General features: G+C 37.8%; 1 protein-coding gene across 4 annotated transcripts in view; it reads right to left on the bottom strand.

Moving 5' to 3' along the window:
• PKN2 (protein kinase N2) overlaps positions 1-20674 on the bottom strand; it is a 295753-nt gene that overhangs the window by 34871 nt on the left and 240208 nt on the right. For all 4 annotated transcript variants that reach the window (XM_053693918.1, XM_053693919.1, XM_053693921.1 and 1 more), the window contains exons 14-17: positions 19763-19838; positions 19582-19673; positions 6036-6212; positions 2088-2150 (exon numbers count right to left, since the gene is read on the bottom strand). In XM_053693918.1, coding sequence (XP_053549893.1) covers positions 2088-2150; positions 6036-6212; positions 19582-19673; positions 19763-19838 — 408 coding nt within the window. The remainder of the gene's footprint in view (positions 1-2087; positions 2151-6035; positions 6213-19581; positions 19674-19762; positions 19839-20674) is intronic.

Here is a 20674-nt window from a genome sequence, read left to right as displayed (position 1 = left end):
CAAACATCTTTTTAAGCAAACCTTCTAATTTTTTATCCATAGGATCTTTGAAAGCACAACTATCTTCTATGGGTATAGTGGTGCGTTTGTTTAGAGTAGAAACCGCCCCCTCGACCTTGGGGACTGTCTGCCATAAGTCCTTTCTGGGGTCGACCATAGGAAACAATTTTTTAAATATGGGGGGAGGGACGAAAGGTATACCGGGCCTTTCCCATTCTTTATTTACAATGTCCGCCACCCGCTTGGGTATAGGAAAAGCTTCAGGGGGCCCCGGGACCTCTAGGAACTTGTCCATTTTACATAGTTTCTCTGGAATGACCAAATTCTCACAATCATCCAGAGTGGATAACACCTCCTTAAGCAGAGCGCGGAGATGTTCCAATTTAAATTTAAATGTAATCACATCAGGTTCAGCTTGTTGAGAAATTTTCCCTGAATCTGAAATTTCTCCCTCAGACAAAACCTCCCTGGCCCCCTCAGACTGGTGTAGGGGCCCTTCAGAACCAATATCATCAGCGTCCTCATGCTCTTCAGTATTTTCTAAAACAGAGCAGTCGCGCTTTCGCTGATAAGTGGGCATTTTGGCTAAAATGTTTTTGATAGAATTATCCATTACAGCCGTTAATTGTTGCATAGTAAGGAGTATTGGCGCGCTAGATGTACTAGGGGCCTCCTGTGTGGGCAAGACTGGTGTAGACGAAGGAGGGGATGATGCAGTACCATGCTTACTCCCCTCACTTGAGGAATCATCTTGGGCATCATTTTCTCTAAATTTTGTGTCACATAAATCACATCTATTTAAATGAGAAGGAACCTTGGCTTCCCCGCATTCAGAACACAGTCTATCTGGTAGTTCAGACATGTTAAACAGGCAAAAACTTGATAACAAAGTACAAAAAACGTTTTAAAATAAACCGTTACTGTCACTTTAAATTTTAAACTGAACACACTTTATTACTGCAATTGCGAAAAAGTATGAAGGAATTGTTCAAAATTCACCAAAATTTCACCACAGTGTCTTAAAGCCTTAAAAGTATTGCACACCAAATTTGGAAGCTTTAACCCTTAAAATAACGGAACCGGAGCCGTTTTTATATTTAACCCCTTTACAGTCCCTGGTATCTGCTTTGCTGAGACCCAACCAAGCCCAAAGGGGAATACGATACCAAATGACGCCTTCAGAAAGTCTTTTCTATGTATCAGAGCTCCTCACACATGCATCTGCATGTCATGCTTCTCAAAAACAAGTGCGCAATACAGGCGCGAAAATGAGACACTGCCTATGATTAGGGAAAGCCCCTAGAGAATAAGGTGTCCAATACAGTGCCTGCCGGTTATTTTACAAAATTCCCAAGATTAAAATAATTCCTCAAGGCAATGGAGTATAAAATATGTTTATATATAAATCGATTTAGCCCAGAAAATGTCTACAGTCTTAAAAAGCCCTTGTGAAGCCCTTTTTTTCTTTCTGTAATAAAAATGGCTTACCGGATCCCATAGGGAAAATGACAGCTTCCAGCATTACATCGTCTTGTAAGAATGTGTCATACCTCAAGCAGCAAAAGTCTGCTCACTGCTCCCCCAACTGAAGTTAATTCCTCTCAACAGTCCTGTGTGGAAACAGCCATCGATTTTAGTAACGGTTGCTAAAATCATTTTCCTCTTACAAACAGAAATCTTCATCTCTTTTCTGTTTCAGAGTAAATAGTACATACCAGCACTATTTTAAAATAAACTCTTGATTGAATAATAAAAACTACAGTTAAACACTAAAAAACTCTAAGCCATCTCCGTGGAGATGTTGCCTGTACAACGGCAAAGAGAATGACTGGGGAAGGCGGAGCCTAGGAGGGATCATGTGACCAGCTTTGCTGGGCTCTTTGCCATTTCCTGTTGGGGAAGAGAATATCCCACAAGTAAGGATGACGCCGTGGACCGGACACACCTATGTTGGAGAAATGTAGTTTCTTAGCCTTCCATATAAAAGCTAACATTACTTAGCAAACATAATTTTCTTAATTTTGCTTAAACTGAAATCAAACAGCTGTTTAAGTCTTTAATACCAACCTGCACCAATACAAACTTACCTATAAACAATCTTATGCTCATGTAAATATTGCAGCCCAAGAACCACGCAAGCAGAATAAAACCTGTTTATAAGAGGAAAGTAATATGAAGCAGACACTTAAACACACACACACATATTTTTAATAATAATTAGTTTGTCTGAAAAAAGCCATTGCAATTTCTTACTCAGTATAATCTTATGTGAAGTTCTTGTGCTGAATTTGCTTAGTTAAAGACTTAGCTGGATCTCTTGTAACTCAGGGAAGCAACAACTGTGCTATGCTTCGATTTCTTTGCATTTATAAAATACTTCCCTACACTGGAGATAACAGCTATCTAATACCAGAAGTTATCTATGCCTACAGGCCGCAGTAAACCTCAGGCTCAGAACTAGAGTTAAGAAACTCACATGCATAAGCACAAGTTTTAGATGTGTATTTTGTAAACTTCTTTCCTTTAGTAAAAAAAGATTTAAAAAAAAGCATATTCATTATTGACAATTCGATAATTTGCATGCTATGTGACAGTTTGGAAATAATAATAAAAAAAATTATATATATATATATTTAGCCAGGAAAAAATGCACTCTCAGGACTTTCACAAACAAGTTACTTTTATTTCTGTAACGTTTTCGGAGGTCTTGCCTCCTTCATCAGCAGATGCTGATGAAGGAGGCAAGACCTCCGAAAACATTACAGAAATAAAAGTAACTTGTTTGTGAAAGTCCTGAGAGTGCATTTTTTCCTGGCTAAATATTCTTTACAAAATTGCACCCAGGCAGTTTTCCTTTGTGGGCGAGTTCTGGTGTTTTGGATATAGATATATATATATATATATATATATATATATATATATATATATATATATATATATATATATATATATATATATATATATATATATATATATATATATATATATATATATAAAAATATAGCTGGAGAGCACTCTCACTTCTTAGGTCAATCTGCCAGGGTGCATGCAGAAGTTGAATAATAATGAACAAATGGCACCACTCACTGGTCCTTTTAAATGTGCAATTTATTTTGTGACATTTCGGGGACCCCACCCCTTTTGCTCTCTCCCCCCTCTCTGAGGAACGGGATACGGTCCCCGAAATGTCACAAAATAAATTGCACATTTAAAAGGACCAGTGAGTGCTGCCATTTGTTCATTATTATATATATATATATCCTCCCAATGGAACATGATTACAAATAATTAAACCCAAAACATGCCTCATTCAGATAGAGAATACAATTTTTAAAAAGTTTCCAATTTACTTCTATTATCAAATTTGCTTTGTTCTCATGCTATTCTTTGTTGAAGGGATACCTATAATATTACAGACACGTGCAGTCATAAGCTTGCTTTACTGATTTTCAACAAAAGATAACAAGAAAACAAAGAACATTTGATGAGAAGTAAATTGGAAAGTTGTTTAAATTTGTATGTTCTATCTGAATCCTAAAAGGAAAAAAAATGGGTTTTATGTTCCTTTAAGGGGCAATATATAAAAAGTCTACCCACCCTTATGAAAGGTTTTTTAAATGTAGAGAGAGAGCAACAACGTAAATGTCAGACTTTTCCATCTGTAATGTGATCTTCCAACAAACAAAAATCCCAGAGAAAAACAAATTAGTTCATTATTAGGAACATTTTAAATACAAAACCAAAACGACAGCATCCTGATGCATAAGTCTGCACATAATGGGGCCTCTGTGTTAACAGTTAATCACATTCTAAATCACGATTGTAGGTTAATAGCATACACCTGACTTCAATGAAAGTGATTCTAATTAAGCCCAGATTAAAAAGTCAGCTGTTGCTGTAGGATTTACTTGAATGCTTAGGGTTGCATCCTACAGGGACAACCATTGTCCGCAAAAGAGTTGCCGAAGAAACTGGGAGAGTTAAAAACTACCAATCAGAAGAGGGATATAAAAGTACTGAATGTACCATGGAGCACTGTAAAAACCATCACCAATAAGTGGAGAACATGTGGCACAGAAAAGACATTGCAAAGATGAGGACGACCCTCTAAAGTTGAGAGAATGAGGAGAAAACGTATTAGGGAGGTTATTGAGAGGACAACAGCACCACTAAAGGAGCTACAGGAATTTCTGGTAGGACTGGTCACTCCTTGCAAGTGACCACAATCTCGTATTCTGCACGTCTGAGCTATGTGGAAGGGTGCCAAGACAGAAACCCTATCTTACAAAAAGGGCCATCTAAGTCAGTCTAAACTATGCCAAAATATTGTTACCCCAAACCATGCGGGAAAATGTATGATGGTCTGGCGAGACAAAGGTTGAACTTTTCAGTCTAAATTGTAAAAGATACATTTGGTGCAAAAGCAAATACAGTTTACCATCCAAGAAACACAATACCGACTTTGAAGCATGGTGGTGGAAGCAGAATGCTTTGGGGGTTAATGAATAACTACAAATATCAAGATACTTTGGCACAAAACCTGCTTGCCTCTGTCAGAAAGTTTAAGATGAATTTCACATTCCAACATGACAACATACCCAAAGCAGAAAACCGAATCGACCAAGGCTTGGCCAACGTCAGAAAAGGAAAATCAAAGTTTTGGAATGACCCAGTCAGAGCTCAGACATCAAGCCCATTGAAAAACCTGTGGAATGACCTAAATAGAGTTGTACAGATCCCCTTGTAATTTGAAGGAACTTTGATATTGTATCCCACTCTGTACAAAAAAGTTCAAGTCTAGATGTGCAAGAGAGACTTATTCACAAAGACTTGCTGCTGTAATAACTGCAAAAGGTGCTGCCACAAAGTATTAGTTGGGTGCTGTGTGAAAATTTATGCAATCAGGGTGTTGTAGTTCATTTTAAAGATACCTAATAATTAGCCATTTGGTTTGTTCTCTGCATTTTTGTTTGTTGGAATATCACATTACAGATGGAAAAAAGTCTGACATTTACAGTACATTGTTATTTGTCTCTATATTTAAAAACCTGCAATTTCATTAGGGTTTGTAGATTTTTTTATATCCACTGTAAGTAGTAAATATTAGACATGTGCATTAGATATTGAACAAGTGCAAAAAAACACTAAATTGTTATGTATACTTAATTTATCTGAAAATTTTAAAAAATCCCGATCCTTTAAAGATAAAAAAAAAAACCCCAACCTAATGCATGCAATAAAAACATAAATAGTACTCTAAAGGCTTTTCTATAGACTTGAAAGGTTTTAAATTTAGTTTCACACTATTCAAAAGATGTCCTGCAATGTAAATGCCAGTTGACTGACAATATGTAAATTTCACTTTTGTTCTTGACGATCCTGACTACTTAAAAAAAAAAAGAAAAATGGTTTTGTTCTGCTGCTGGCTTGTAGCTTTACCACTAGCTAGTAAACTACTTTTAAGTATAAAGGGATAGGAAAGTCAAAATGAAACTTACATGATTCTGATACAACATGTAATTTTAAGATACTTTTAAATTCACTTCTATTTTCAAAAGTGCTTTGTTTTCTTGGTATCCCTTGTTGAAAAAGAATACGCACATATCCTACACTAGTGGGAGCAGCTGCTAATTGGTGCCTGCACGCATTTGTCTTTTGTGATTGGCTGACTAGATGTGATCATCTAGCAAAAGATAACAAGAGAACAAAGCAAATTTGAAAATGGAAGTAAATTGGAAAGTTCTTTAAATTGTATGTTCTATACAAATCATGAAAGAAAATGTTGGGGTTTCCTGTCCATTTAAATAGGAAATAGCAGATTAATAGAATGTCCTAACTTTTTTTTAAAAAAGACCCTGGATGTAGGACCAACACAATTTTTTTGTGATGAAAGATTCATCCAAAACTATTATATTTCTCTGTGCAAATTGTGCCTGGGAAATACAAGCCCTCTTGTGGCTACCTTCATATTCTTCTGTCTAAACAATTTCCTCGGTCTCTCACAAGAAATAGGGTAAACATTGTGAAATACTTACACAGCTCTTGGTTCTGAAAAAACATCTGTATGGATGTGCATCATGAGGTCCCCACCAGCTGCATATTCCATTACAAAGCAGACATGATCTTTGGTTTGGAAACAGGCGAATAAGTTTACCAAAAACGGGTGCCGTACACTATTCACAGTTTCAAAGATACGTTTTTCACACATAAGGCTAAATAAAAAAATAAAAAATATTTACTACCTGACACTTGGTTAAATAACCACTAAATACAGAAGAATTCACAATAAAAAGACAACTCAATAGCACTATGAATTTGAAATGAACAGTTGAGCAATTTCTGGAAAATTTCAAAGTAAAACATAATTTATGTAAGAACTTACCTGATAAATTCATTTCTTTCATATTAGCAAGAGTCCATGAGCTAGTGACGTATGGGATATACATTCCTACCAGGAGGGGCAAAGTTTCCCAAACCTCAAAATGCCTATAAATACACCCCTCACCACACCCACAATTCAGTTTAACGAATAGCCAAGAAGTGGGGTGATAAGAAAAAAGTGCGAAAGCATATAAAATAAGGAATTGGAATAATTGTGCTTTATACAAAAAAATCATAACCACCACAAAAAAAGGGCGGGCCTCATGGACTCTTGCTAATATGAAAGAAATGAATTTATCAGGTAAGTTCTTACATAAATTATGTTTTCTTTCATGTAATTAGCAAGAGTCCATGAGCTAGTGACGTATGGGATAATGATTACCCAAGATGTGGATCTTTCCACACAAGAGTCACTAGAGAGGGAGGGATAAAATAAAGACAGCCAATTCCTGCTGAAAATAATCCACACCCAAAATAAAGTTTAAAGAAAAACATAAGCAGAAGATTCAAACTGAAACCGCTGCCTGAAGTACTTTTCTACCAAAAACTGCTTCAGAAGAAGAAAATACATCAAAATGGTAGAATTTAGTAAAAGTATGCAAAGAGGACCAAGTTGCTGCATTGCAAATCTGATCAACCGAAGCTTCATTCCTAAACGCCCAGGAAGTAGAAACTGACCTAGTAGAATGAGCTGTAATCCTCTGAGGCGGAGTTTTACCCGACTCAACATAGGCAAGATGAATTAAAGATTTCAACCAAGATGCCAAAGAAATGGCAGAAGCTTTCTGGCCTTTTCTAGAACCGGAAAAGATGACAAATAGACTAGAAGTCTTTCGGAAAGTCTTAGTAGCTTCAACATAATATTTCAAAGCTCTAACAACATCCAAAGAATGCAACGATTTCTCCTTAGAATTCTTAGGATTAGGACATAATGAAGGAACCACAATTTCTCTACTAATGTTGTTGGAATTCACAACTTTAGGTAAAAATTCAAAAGAAGTTCGCAACACCGCCTTATCCTGATGAAAAATCAGAAAAGGAGACTCACAAGAAAGAGCAGATAATTCAGAAACTCTTCTGGCAGAAGAGATGGCCAAAAGGAACAAAACTTTCCAAGAAAGTAATTTAATGTCCAATGAATGCATAGGTTCAAATGGAGGAGCTTGAAGAGCCCCCAGAACCAAATTCAAACTCCAAGGAGGAGAAATTGACTTAATGACAGGTTTTATACGAACCAAAGCTTGTACAAAACAATGAATATCAGGAAGAATAGCAATCTTTCTGTGAAAAAGAACAGAAAGAGCGGAGATTTGTCCTTTCAAGGAACTTGCGGACAAACCCTTATCTAAACCATCCTGAAAAACTGTAATATTCTCGGTATTCTAAAAGAATGCCAAGAAAAATGATGAGAAAGACACCAAGAAATATAAGTCTTCCAGACTCTATAATATATCTCTCTAGATACAGATTTACGAGCCTGTAACATAGTATTTATCACAGAGTCAGAGAAACCTCTTTGACCAAGAATCAAGCGTTCAATCTCCATACCTTTAAATTTAAGGATTTCAGATCCTGATGGAAAAAAGGACCTTGAGACAGAAGGTCTGGTCTTAACAGAAGAGTCCACGGTTGGCAAGAGGCCATCCGGACAAGATCCGCATACCAAAACCTGTGAGGCCATGCCGGAGCTACCAGCAGAACAAACGAGCATTCCTTCAGAATCTTGGAGATTACTCTTGGAAGAAGAACTAGAGGCGGAAAGATATAGGCAGGATGATACTTCCAAGGAAGTGATAATGCATCCACTGCCTCCGCCTGAGGATCCCGGGATCTGGACAGATACCTGGGAAGTTTCTTGTTTAGATGAGACGCCATCAGATCTATTTCTGGAAGTTCCCACATTTGAACAATCTGAAGAAATACCTCTGGGTGAAGAGACCATTCGCCCGGATGCAACGTTTGGCGACTGAGATAATCCGCTTCCCAATTGTCTATACCTGGGATATGAACCGCAGAGATTAGACAGGAGCTGGATTCCGCCCAAACCAAAATTCGAGATACTTCTTTCATAGCCAGAGGACTGTGAGTCCCTCCTTGATGATTGATGTATGCCACAGTTGTGACATTGTCTGTCTGAAAACAAATGAACGATTCTCTCTTCAGAAGAGGCCAAAACTGAAGAGCTCTGAAAATTGCACGGAGTTCCAAAATATTGATCGGTAATCTCACCTCCTGAGATTCCCAAACTCCTTGTGCAGTCAGAGATCCCCACACAGCTCCCCAACCTGTGAGACTTGCATCTGTTGAAATTACAGTCCAGGTCGGAAGCACAAAAGAAGCCCCCTGAATTAAACGATGGTGATCTGTCCACCACGTTAGAGAGTGTCGAACAATCGGTTTTAAAGATATTAATTGAGATATCTTCGTGTAATCCTTGCACCATTGATTCAGCATACAGAGCTGAAGAGGTCGCATGTGAAAACGAGCAAAGGGGATCGCGTCCGATGCCGCAGTCATAAGACCTAGAATTTCCATGCATAAGGCTACCGAAGGGAATGATTGTGACTGAAGGTTTCGACAAGCTGCAATCAATTTTAGACGTCTCTTGTCTGTTAAAGACAGAGTCATGGACACTGAATCTATCTGGAAACCCAGAAAGGTTACCCTTGTCTGAGGAATCAAAGAACTTTTTGGTAAATTGATCCTCCAACCATGATCTTGAAGAAACAACACAAGTCGATTCGTATGAGATTCTGCTAAATGTAAAGACTGAGCAAGTACCAAGATATCGTCCAAATAAGGAAATACCACAATACCCTGTTCTCTGATTACAGACAGAAGGGCACCGAGAACCTTTGTAAAAATTCTTGGAGCTGTAGCTAGGTCAAACGGTAGAGCCACAAACTGGTAATGCTTGTCCAGAAAAGAGAATCTCAGGAACTGATAATGATCTGGATGAATCGGAATATGCAGATATGCATCCTGTAAATCTATTGTGGACATATAATTCCCTTGCTGAACAAAAGGCAAGATAGTCCTTACAGTTACCATCTTGAACGTTGGTATCCTTACATAACGATTCAATATTTTTAGATCCAGAACTGGTCTGAAGGAATTCTCCTTCTTTGGTACAATGAAGAGATTTGAATAAAACCCCATCCCCTGTTCCGGAACTGGCATAATTACTCCAGCCAACTCTAGATCTGAAACACAATTCAGAAATGCTTGAGCTTTCACTGGATTTACTGGGACACGGGAAAGAAAAAATCTCTTTGCAGGAGGTCTCATCTTGAAACCAATTCTGTACCCTTCTGAAACAATGTTCTGAATCCAAAGATTGTGAACAGAATTGATCCAAATTTCTTTGAAAAAACGTAACCTGCCCCCTACCAGCTGAGCCGGAATGAGGGCCGCACCTTCATGTGGACTTAGAAGCAGGCTTTGCCTTTCTAGCAGGCTTGGATTTATTCCAGACTGGAGATGGTTTCCAAACTGAAACTGCTCCTGAGGACGAAGGATCAGGCTTTTGTTCTTTGTTGGAACGAAAACGATTATTAGCCCTGTTTTTACCTTTAGATTTTTTATCCTGTGGTAAAAAAGTTCCTTTCCCACCAGTAACAGTTGAGATAATAGAATCCAACTGAGAACCAAATAATTTGTTACCCTGGAAAGAAATGGAAAGTAGAGTTGATTTAGAAGCCATATCAGCATTCCAAGTCTTGAGCCATAAAGCTCTTCTAGCTAAAATAGCTAGAGACATAAACCTGACATCAACTCTAATAATATCAAAAATGGCATCACAGATAAAATTATTAGCATGCTGAAGAAGAATAATAATATCATGAGAATCATGATTTGCTACTTGTTGCGCTAAAGTTTCCAACCAAAAAGTTGAAGCTGCAGCAACATCAGCCAATGATATAGCTGGTCTAAGAAGATTACCTGAACACAGATAAGCTTTTCTTAGAAAGGATTCAATTTTCCTATCTAAAGGATCTTTAAACGAAGTACCATCTGACGTAGGAATGGTAGTACGTTTAGCAAGGGTAGAAATAGCCCCATCAACTTTATGGATTTTGTCCCAAAATTCTAACCTGTCAGACGGTACAGGATATAATTGCTTAAAACGTTTAGAAGGAGTAAATTAATTACCCAATTTATCCCATTCTTTGGAAATTACTGCAGAAATAGCATTAGGAACAGGAAAAACTTCTGGAATAACCACAGGAGATTTAAACACCTTATCTAAACGTTTAGAATTAGTATCAAGAGGACCAGAATCCTCTATTTCTAAAGCAATTAATACTTCTTTAAGTAGAGAACGAATAAATTCCATTTTAAATAAATAACATAATTTATGTAAGAACTTACCTGATAAATTCATTTCTTTCATATTAGCAAGAGTCCATGAGCTAGTGACGTATGGGATATACATTCCTACCAGGAGGGGCAAAGTTTCCCAAACCTTAAAATGCCTATAAATACACCCCTCACCACACCCACAATTCAGTTTAACGAATAGCCAAGAAGTGGGGTGATAAGAAAAAAGTGCGAAAGCATATAAAATAAGGAATTGGAATAATTGTGCTTTATACAAAAAAATCATAACCACCACAAAAAAGGGCGGGCCTCATGGACTCTTGCTAATATGAAAGAAATGAATTTATCAGGTAAGTTCTTACATAAATTATGTTTTCTTTCATGTAATTAGCAAGAGTCCATGAGCTAGTGACGTATGGGATAATGACTACCCAAGATGTGGATCTTTCCACACAAGAGTCACTAGAGAGGGAGGGATAAAATAAAGAATGCCAATTCCTGCTGAAAATAATCCACACCCAAAATAAAGTTTAATGAAAAACATAAGCAGAAGATTCAAACTGAAACCGCTGCCTGAAGTACTTTTCTACCAAAAACTGCTTCAGAAGAAGAAAATACAACAAAATGGTAGAATTTGGTAAAAGTATGCAAAGAGGACCAAGTTGCCGCTTTGCAAATCTGATCAACCGAAGCTTCATTCCTAAACGCCCAGGAAGTAGAAACTGACCTAGTAGAATGAGCTGTAATCCTATGAGGCGGAGTCTTACCCGACTCAACATAGGCAAGATGAATTAAAGATTTCAACCAAGATGCCAAAGAAATGGCAGAAGTTTTCTGGCCTTTCTAAAACCGGAAAAGATAACAAATAAACTAGAAGTCTTTCGGAAAGACTTAGTAGCTTCAACATAATATTTCAAAGCTCTAATAACATCCAAAGAATGCAACGATTTCTCCTTAGAATTCTTAGGATTAGGACATAATGAAGGAACCACAATGTCTCTACTAATGTTGTTGGAATTCACAACTTAGGTAAAAATTCAAAAGAAGTTCGCAACACCGCCTTATCCTGATGAAAAATCAGAAAAGGAGACTCACAAGAAAGAGCAGATAATTCAGAAACTCTTCTGGCAGAAGAGATGGCCAAAAGGAACAAAACTTTCCAAGAAAGTAATTTAATATCCAATGAATGCATAGGTTCAAATGGAGGAGCTTGAAGAGCCCCCAGAACCAAATTCAAACTCCAAGGAGGAGAAATTGACTTAATGACAGGCTTTATACGAACCAAAGCTTGTACAAAACAATGAATATCAGGAAGGATAGCAATCTTTCTGTGAAAAAGAACAGAAAGAGCAGAGATTTGACCTTTCAAGGAACTTGCGGACAAACCCTTATCTAAACCATCCTGAAGAAACTGAAATATTCTCGGTATTCTAAAAGAATGCCAAGAAAAATGATGAGAAAGACACCAAGAAATATAAGTCTTCCAGACTCTATAATATATCTCTCTGGATACAGATTTACGAGCCTGTAACATAGTATTAATCACAGAGTCAGAGAAACCTCTTTGACCAAGAATCAAGCGTTCAATCTCCATACCTTTAAATTTAAGGATTTCAGATCCTGATGGAAAAAAAGGACCTTGAGACAAAAGGTCTGGTCTTAACGGAAGAGTCCACGGTTGGCAAGAGGCCATCCGGACAAGATCCGCATACCAAAACCTGTGAGGCCATGCCGGAGCTACCAGCAGAACAAACGAGCATTCCTTCAGAATCTTGGAGATTACTCTTGGAAGAAGAACTAGAGGCGGAAAGATATAGGCAGGATGATACTTCCAAGGAAGTGATAATGCATCCACTGCCTCCGCCTGAGGATCCCGGGATCTGGACAGATACCTGGGAAGTTTCTTGTTTAGATGAGAAGCCATCAGATCTATTTCTGGAAGTTCCCACATTTGAACAATCTGAAGAAATACCTCTGGGTGAAGAGACCATTCGCCCGGATGCAACGTTTGGCGACTGAGATAATCCGCTTTCCAATTGTCCATACCTGGGATATGAACCGCAGAGATTAGACAGGAGCTGGATTCCGCCCAAACCAAAATTCGAGATACTTCTTTCATAGCCAGAGGACTGAGTCCCTCCTTGATGATTGATGTATGCCACAGTTGTGACATTGTCTATCTGAAAACAAATGAACAACTCTCTCTTCAGAAGAGGCCAAGACTGAAGAGCTCTGAAAATTGCACGGAGTTCCAAAATATTGATCGGAAATCTCACCTCCTGAGATTCCCAAACCCCTTGTGCCGTCAGATACCCCCACACAGCTCCCCAACCTGTAAGACTTGCATCTGTTGAGATTATAGTCCAGGTCGGAAGAACAAAGAAGCCCCCTGAACTAAACGATGGTGATCTGTCCACCATGTCAGAGAGTGTCGTAAAATCGGTTTAAAGATATTAATTGAGATATCTTTGAGTAATCCCTGCACCATTGGTTCAGCATACAGAGCTGAAGAGGTCGCATGTGAAAACGAGCAAAGGAGATCGCATCTGATGCGGCAGTCCTAAGACCCAACATTTCCATGCATAAGGCTACCAAAGGGAATGATTGTGACTGAAGGTTTTGACAAGCTGATATCAATGTTAAACTTCTCTTGTCTGACAAGGACAGAGTCATAGACACTGAATTTATCTAGAAACCTAAAAAGGTTACCCTTGTCTGAGGAATCAATGAACTGATTGGTAAATTGATCCTCCAACCATGAACTTGAAGAAACAACACAAGTCGATTCGTATGAGATTCTTCGAAAATGAGAAGACTGAGCAAGTACCAAGATATCGTCCAAATAAGGAAATACCAAAACCCTATTCTCTGATTACAGAAAGAAGGGCACCGAGAACCTTTGAAAAAAATTCTTGGAACTGAGGCTAGGCCAAACGGTAGAGCCACAAAACTGGTAATGCTTGTCTAAAAAGAGAATCTCAGACACTAAAAAGTGATCTGGATGAATCGGAATATGCAGATACACATCCTGTAAATCTATTGTAGACATATAATGCCCTTGCTAAACAAAAGGCAGGATAGTCCTACAGTAACCATCTTGAATGTTGGTATCCTAACATAACGATTCAATAATGATAGATCCGGAACTGGTCTGAAGGAATTGACCTTCTTTGGTACAATGAAGAGATAAAATAAAACCCCAGCCCCTGTTCCAGAACTGGAACTGGCATAAATACTCCAGCCAACTCTAGATCTGAAACACATTTCAGAAATGCTGAGCCTTTGCTGTGTTAACTGGGACACGGGAAAGAGAAGAATCTCTTAGCAGGAGGCTTTAACTTGAAGCCAATTCTGTACCTTTCTGAAACAATGTTTCTGAAACCAGAGATTAAGAACGGAATTGATCCAAATTTCTTTGAAGAAAACGTAATTTGCCCCATACCAGCTGAGCTGGAATAAGGGCCGCACCTTCATAGGTATTTAGGAGCTGGCTATAGGTTTCTATAAGGCTTGGATATATTCCAAACTGGAAATAGTTTCTAAACTGATACCGCTCCTGAGGATGAAGGATCAGGCTTTTGTTCCTTGTTGTGAGGAAAGGAACGAAAATGATTATTTACCCTGGAAAGAAAGGGAAAGCAAAGTTGACTTAGAAGACATGTCAGCATTCCAAGTTTAATCCATAAAGCTTTTCTAGCTAAAATAGCTAGAGACATATACCTGACATCAACTCTAATGATATCAAAAGATGGTATCACCAATAAAATTATTAGCATGTTATAGAATAATAATAATGCTATAAAATTATGATCTGTTACTTGTTGCGCTAAAGCTTCTAACCAAAAAGTTGAAGCTGCAGCAACATCCGCTAAAAATATAGCAGGTCTAAGAAGATTACCTGAACATAAGTAAGCTTTTCTTAGAAAGGATTCAATTTTCCTATCTAAAGGATCCTTAAATGAAGTACTATCTGCCGTAGGAATAGTAGTACATTAGCAGGAGTAGAGACAGCCCCATAACCTTAGGGATTTTTGTCCCAAAAAACTCTAATCTGTCAGATGGCACAGGATATAATTTGCTTAAACGTCTAGAAGGAGTAAATAAATTACCCAAATTATTCCATTCCCTGGAAATTACTTCAGAAATAGCATCAGGGAGATAAAACACTTCTGGAATAACTACAGGAGATTTAAAAACCTTATTTAAACGTTTACATTTAGTATCAAGAGGACCAGAATCCTCTATTTCTAATGCAAATAACACTTCTTTAAGTAAAGAACGAATAAATTCCATCTTGAACAAATACAAAGATTTATCAGCATCAACCTCTGAGACAGAAACCTCTGAACCAGAAGAACCATTATCAGTATCAGAATGATGATGTTCATTTAAAAATTCATCTGAAAAAAGAGAAGTTTTAAAAGACTTTTATGTATACTAGAAGGAGAAATAACAGACATAGCCTTCTAAATGGATTTAAAAAAAAATAAAATCTCTTATGTTATCAGGAACACTCTGAAAATTTAGATGTTGACGGAACAGCAACAGGTAATGTAACAGTACTAAAGGAAATTTTATCTGCATTAATAAGTTTGACATGACATGCAATACAAATAACAGCTGGAGAAACAGATACCAAAAGTTTATAGCAGATACACTTAGCTTGGTAGCTCCAGCACTGTGCAGTGATTTTCCTGAAGTATCTTCTGACTCAGATGCAACGTGGAACATCTTGCAATATGTAAAAGAAAAAAACAACATATAAAGCAAAATTGATCAAATTCCTTAAATGACAGTTTCAGGAATGGGAAAAAAATGCCAGTGAACAAGCTTCTAGCAACCAGAAGCAATAAATAATGAGACTTAAATAATGTGGAGACAAAAATGACGCCCATATTTTTTAGCGCCAAAAAAGACGCCCACATTATTTGGCGCCAAAAATGACGCCACATCCGGAACGCCGACATTTTTGACGCAAAAAAACGTCAAAAAATGACGCAACTTCCGGCGACACGTATGACGCCGGAAACAGAAAAAAATTTTTGCGCCAAAAAAGTCTGCGCCAAGAATGACGCAATAAAATGAAGCATTTTCTGCCCCCGCGAGCCCACAGGGAAAAAGTCAAAATTTTTTAAGGTAAGAAAAAATGATTGAAACAAATGCATTTATCCCAAATATGAAACTGACTGTCTGAAAAATAAGGAAAGTTGAACATTCTGAGTCAAGGCAAATAAATGTTTGAATACATATATTTAGAACTTTATAAATAAAGTGCCCAACCATAGCTTAGAGTGTCACAGAAAATAAGATTTACTTACCCCAGGACACTCATCTACATGTTTGTAGAAAGCCAAACCAGTACTGAAACGAGAATCAGCAGAGGTAATGGTATATATAAGAGTATATCGTCGATCTGAAAAGGGAGGTAAGAGATGAATCTCTACGACCGATAACAGAGAACCTATGAAATAGACCCTGTAGAAGGAGATCACTGCATTCAAATAGGCAATACTCTCCTCACATCCCTCTGACATTCACTGCACGCTGAGAGGAAAACCGGGCTCCAACTTGCTGCGGAGCGCATATCAACGTAGAATCTAGCACAAACTTACTTCACCACCTCCATCGGAGGCAAAGTTTGTAAAACTGAATTGTGGGTGTGGTGAGGGGTGTATTTATAGGCATTTTAAGGTTTGGGAAACTTTGCCCCTCCTGGTAGGAATGTATATCCCATACGTCACTAGCTCATGGACTCTTGCTAATTACATGAAAGAAATGAAGATTTATCAGCATCAATCTCTGAAACAGAATCCTCTGAACCAGAAGAGTCATCAGAATCAGAATGATGATGTTCATTTAAAAATTCATCTGTAGGGAGAGAAGTTTTAAAAGATTTTTTACGTTTACTAGAAGGAGAAATAACAGACATAGCCTTCTTGATGGATTCAGAAACAAAATCTCTTATGTTATCAGGAACATTCTGCACCTTAGATGTTGAAGGAACTGCAACAGACAATGGTACTTTACTAAAGGAAATATTATCTGCATTAACAAGTTTGTCATGACAATTAATACAAACAACAGCCGGAGGAATAGCTACCAAAAGTTTACAGCAGATACACTTAGCTTTGGTAGATCCAGCACTAGACAGCGATTTTCCTGTAGTATCTTCTGACTCAGATGCAACGTGAGACATCTTGCAATATGTAAGAGAAAAAACAACATATAAAGCAAAATAGATCAAATTCCCTATATGACAGTTTCAGGAATGGGAAAAAATGCCAAAGAACAAGCTTCTAGCAACCAGAAGCAATGAAAAATGAGACTTAAGTAATGTGGAGACAAAAGCGACGCCCATATTTTTTAGCGCCAAATAAGACGCCCACATTATTTGGCGCCCAAATGCTATTGGCGCCAAAAATGACGCCACATCCGGAACGCCGACATTTTTGGCGCAAAATAACGTCAAAAAATGACGCAACTTCCGGCGACACGTATGACGCTGGAAACGGAAAATAAATTTTTGCGCCAAAAAAGTCCGCGCCAAGAATGACGCAATAAAATGAAGCATTTTCAGCCCCCGCGAGCCTAACAGCCCACAGGGAAAAAAGAGTCAAATTTTTGAAGGTAAGAAAAAATGAATAATTCAAATGCATAATCCCAAATATGAAACTGACTGTCTGAAAAATAAGGAAAGTTGAACATTCTGAGTCAAGGCAAATAAATGTTTGAATACATATATTTAGAACTTTATAAACAAAGTGCCCAACCATAGCTTAGAGTGTCACAGAAAATAAGATTTACTTACCCCAGGACACTCATCTACATGTAGTAGAAAGCCAAACCAGTACTGAAACGAGAATCAGTAGAGGTAATGGAATATGAGAGTATATCGTCGATCTGAAAAGGGAGGTAAGAGATGAATCTCTACGACCGATAACAGAGAACCTATGAAATAGACCCCGTAGAAGGAGATCACTGCATTCAAATAGGCAATACTCTCCTCACATCCCTCTGACATTCACTGCACGCTGAGAGGAAAACCGGGCTCCAACTTGCTGCGGAGCGCATATCAACGTAGAATCTAGCACAAACTTACTTCACCACCTCCATCGGAGGCAAAGTTTGTAAAACTGAATTGTGGGTGTGGTGAGGGGTGTATTTATAGGCATTTTGAGGTATGGGAAACTTTGCCCCTCCTGGTAGGAATGTATATCCCATACGTCACTAGCTCATGGACTCTTGCTAATTACATGAAAGAAATCAAATTTCTCCTCCCCATGTATCAGGCAACAAAAATCAACAAATGGCAAAAAGCTTATATGTATATATCCTGTGCACTTTTGCACACACTCAGAAAGAGTGCACGTTTTAATAATGGAAGTAGATTGCAAAGTTTTTACTAAATTGCATGCTCCATCTGTATTATAAAACTTTAATTTTAACTTTAGTGGCTCATTAAATAAAACACAATTCAATTAAAGGGAATCTTGCAACTCATGACATTAAATAAATAAAAGAAAATGTAAAGCACAAAAACCCTTTTAATGTTAAAAGCTCCATAACCATTGCCGCTCTTGCTATCAAAGCAAACGTAACCTTACAACAAACTCGCTGCTAAAAGCCATGACAGACGTCCCTTTTACAGCTATGCACTATTTCAGGGTACCCTTATGAACAGCTCCCGAATGCTTTGCTTTTGTGCTTTATTTGTCCCTATCGTTTATGCTGAAAGACCTAACACTTTTCTGTCTACACAACACTAAGACATTAAATGTTGTCCTAGATGTTACATAATTCTGCACGGTGTACATAATTATGTAACATATGGATAAGCCTTTGATTTCCCCCCCCCCCCCAAAATACCTATTTAGCAGGCTAAAACAATACTAGCGCATCACAGACTCAGTCTAATCACAGCGAGCCCGATCGTGCCATTCAACTACATGTAGTATTGTTTAAAACTGCAAATTAGGTTTCTAGAAAACAAAAATCAAAGGAAAGGCTATCCACATGTTACATCATTCTGTACATAATGCAGAATTATGTAACATCTAGGACAACGTTTACTGTCCCTTTAAACTGCCTCTCTTGATAAAGCACAGCCATGTTCCATAGCACAACGTGAATAGGTGCATAACGGAGAATTGGAGCTCACTTCACTCTAGTGTCTGAACACATACAAATGGGAAGCTTCCTGCCATTTTATGGGATATCTACAAAGGAAACGTATCTTACGAAAACTAGAAAACCGTGATTTGTGCAAGTTACTCATGGGAAAGGACCAAATTTATTTTTGAATGCAAACAGCACTATCTAAATATATGTAAATGAAGCCCTATATAGGAGAAATACCTCAATATTGTAATATTAAGTATCTAATTACACAAAAAACACCTTTGCAATATACATGTTTATTATGAATTTTGCTGGCTTTTGCAGTAAAATCCCTTGTTTAATAATAAAAAAAAAAAATCGCACCTGCCCCATGCTCTCTAGTGAGTATAAAAAACAAATTATGTCACCAGGGCTATTTTATAAAATACTGCAGATTGCCTAATCCAGCTACAAACTAGACAGTGATTGCTTAGAGCAGTGCAAATACTTATTTACAGCAAACTAACTGGCCTCAATCAAGATAAACACTCAGTTTTCAAGTGGTTTTGCTAATCGTTAATGAAAGTTAAAACTTTTTAAACATGTATATTGTATGTAGTTCTTTTGCTATTCAGCACTTAACGGAGGATATAACCTTGCATAAAAAAAGAAGCTTTATGTCTCTTAGACTGCAGTAGATATGATTATTTATAGGATACAAACACATGAGAAAGTCAGAAGATTTCACGTGACACTGTAATAGGTTTCTACTCTTCCTCTCACCTGTCAACTTCATCCCGGGAAACAATATCCCCTTTTTTTAAGGCTTTAATGGCAAACATCTCATTGGTCTTTTTATATTCTGCAAGCAGCACCTGAAACAATATATAGAAGTTTATCATTGGTTAATCTGTATTTTAAAAATGTGGATGGTGTTTGGGAGTTATTTAATTTACAAACTCACTTTTCCAAAATGCCCTCTCCCCAGCACAGCACAGCATCTGAAGTCTTGTAAACTGAACTGAAAGAGCGGCTGAACTCTGCAAAATAATTAACTAGTTTACAGATATATAGAGAGAGATAGACACATATATATATATAGATTTCATAATAAAATATTTATTTCTGAGGTGGCGATAGACCACGAAAATCCATGTGGGAATTCATCTCCTGGCCACCAGAAGGAGGCAAAGACAACCCACAATAAAGCTTTAAGTATTCCCCCTACTTCCCTCTCTCCCCCAGTAGTTGTTTGCCTCGTCAAGGAGAGAGGCATGGATAAAGGTGTCCTGGATTTCTTAAAGAATTACAGGGATATTAATCTAATGGATAGTTCCTGGAAGAGAAATACTGGCTGTGCAATGTGAATTTCTCTATGGAGTTGTGATCACAAGCCTGCCACAGATAGTTTCTTTTTGCCTCCTCCTGCTTGGACATGAAGATGTATGTCCTCAGTAAATCCTCTGCTACAGTACTGGATGGTCCATCTACTGGACCTGCATGTTGTGCTCATGGTAAGATCAGTGGTGGGGCGACGAGTAGGTAAGTACCTGCAATCACCTTTACATTCATTGGGTTATTAGCGGAAACACTAAGTACAGATCAGCACAGCCACCAGTATATCATTCTGTACACTCTTATTTCAGGCAGATAAGTATACATACTATGTATTTGACAACATTTATTTTGTACTTTCATGCAAAGGGTCTTGTTAGCTCAGTGAGTTAGAGGACCGGTTAAGTCACAAGTCCTGACATGAGCTTGCTTGAGTCTAATTGTAAGGACATAATGATAGCATAATAATTTTATTAAATATTTTCTTTACTATTTGAGGAAAATTTCTTAAGGGGTTTCAACCTTTACTCAATTTCCGTGT

The sequence above is a fragment of the Bombina bombina genome, chromosome 10 (genome assembly GCF_027579735.1).
Source record: "Bombina bombina isolate aBomBom1 chromosome 10, aBomBom1.pri, whole genome shotgun sequence".
NCBI lineage: Eukaryota > Metazoa > Chordata > Amphibia > Anura > Bombinatoridae > Bombina > Bombina bombina.
This window is presented reverse-complemented; position numbering and strand designations above follow the sequence as displayed.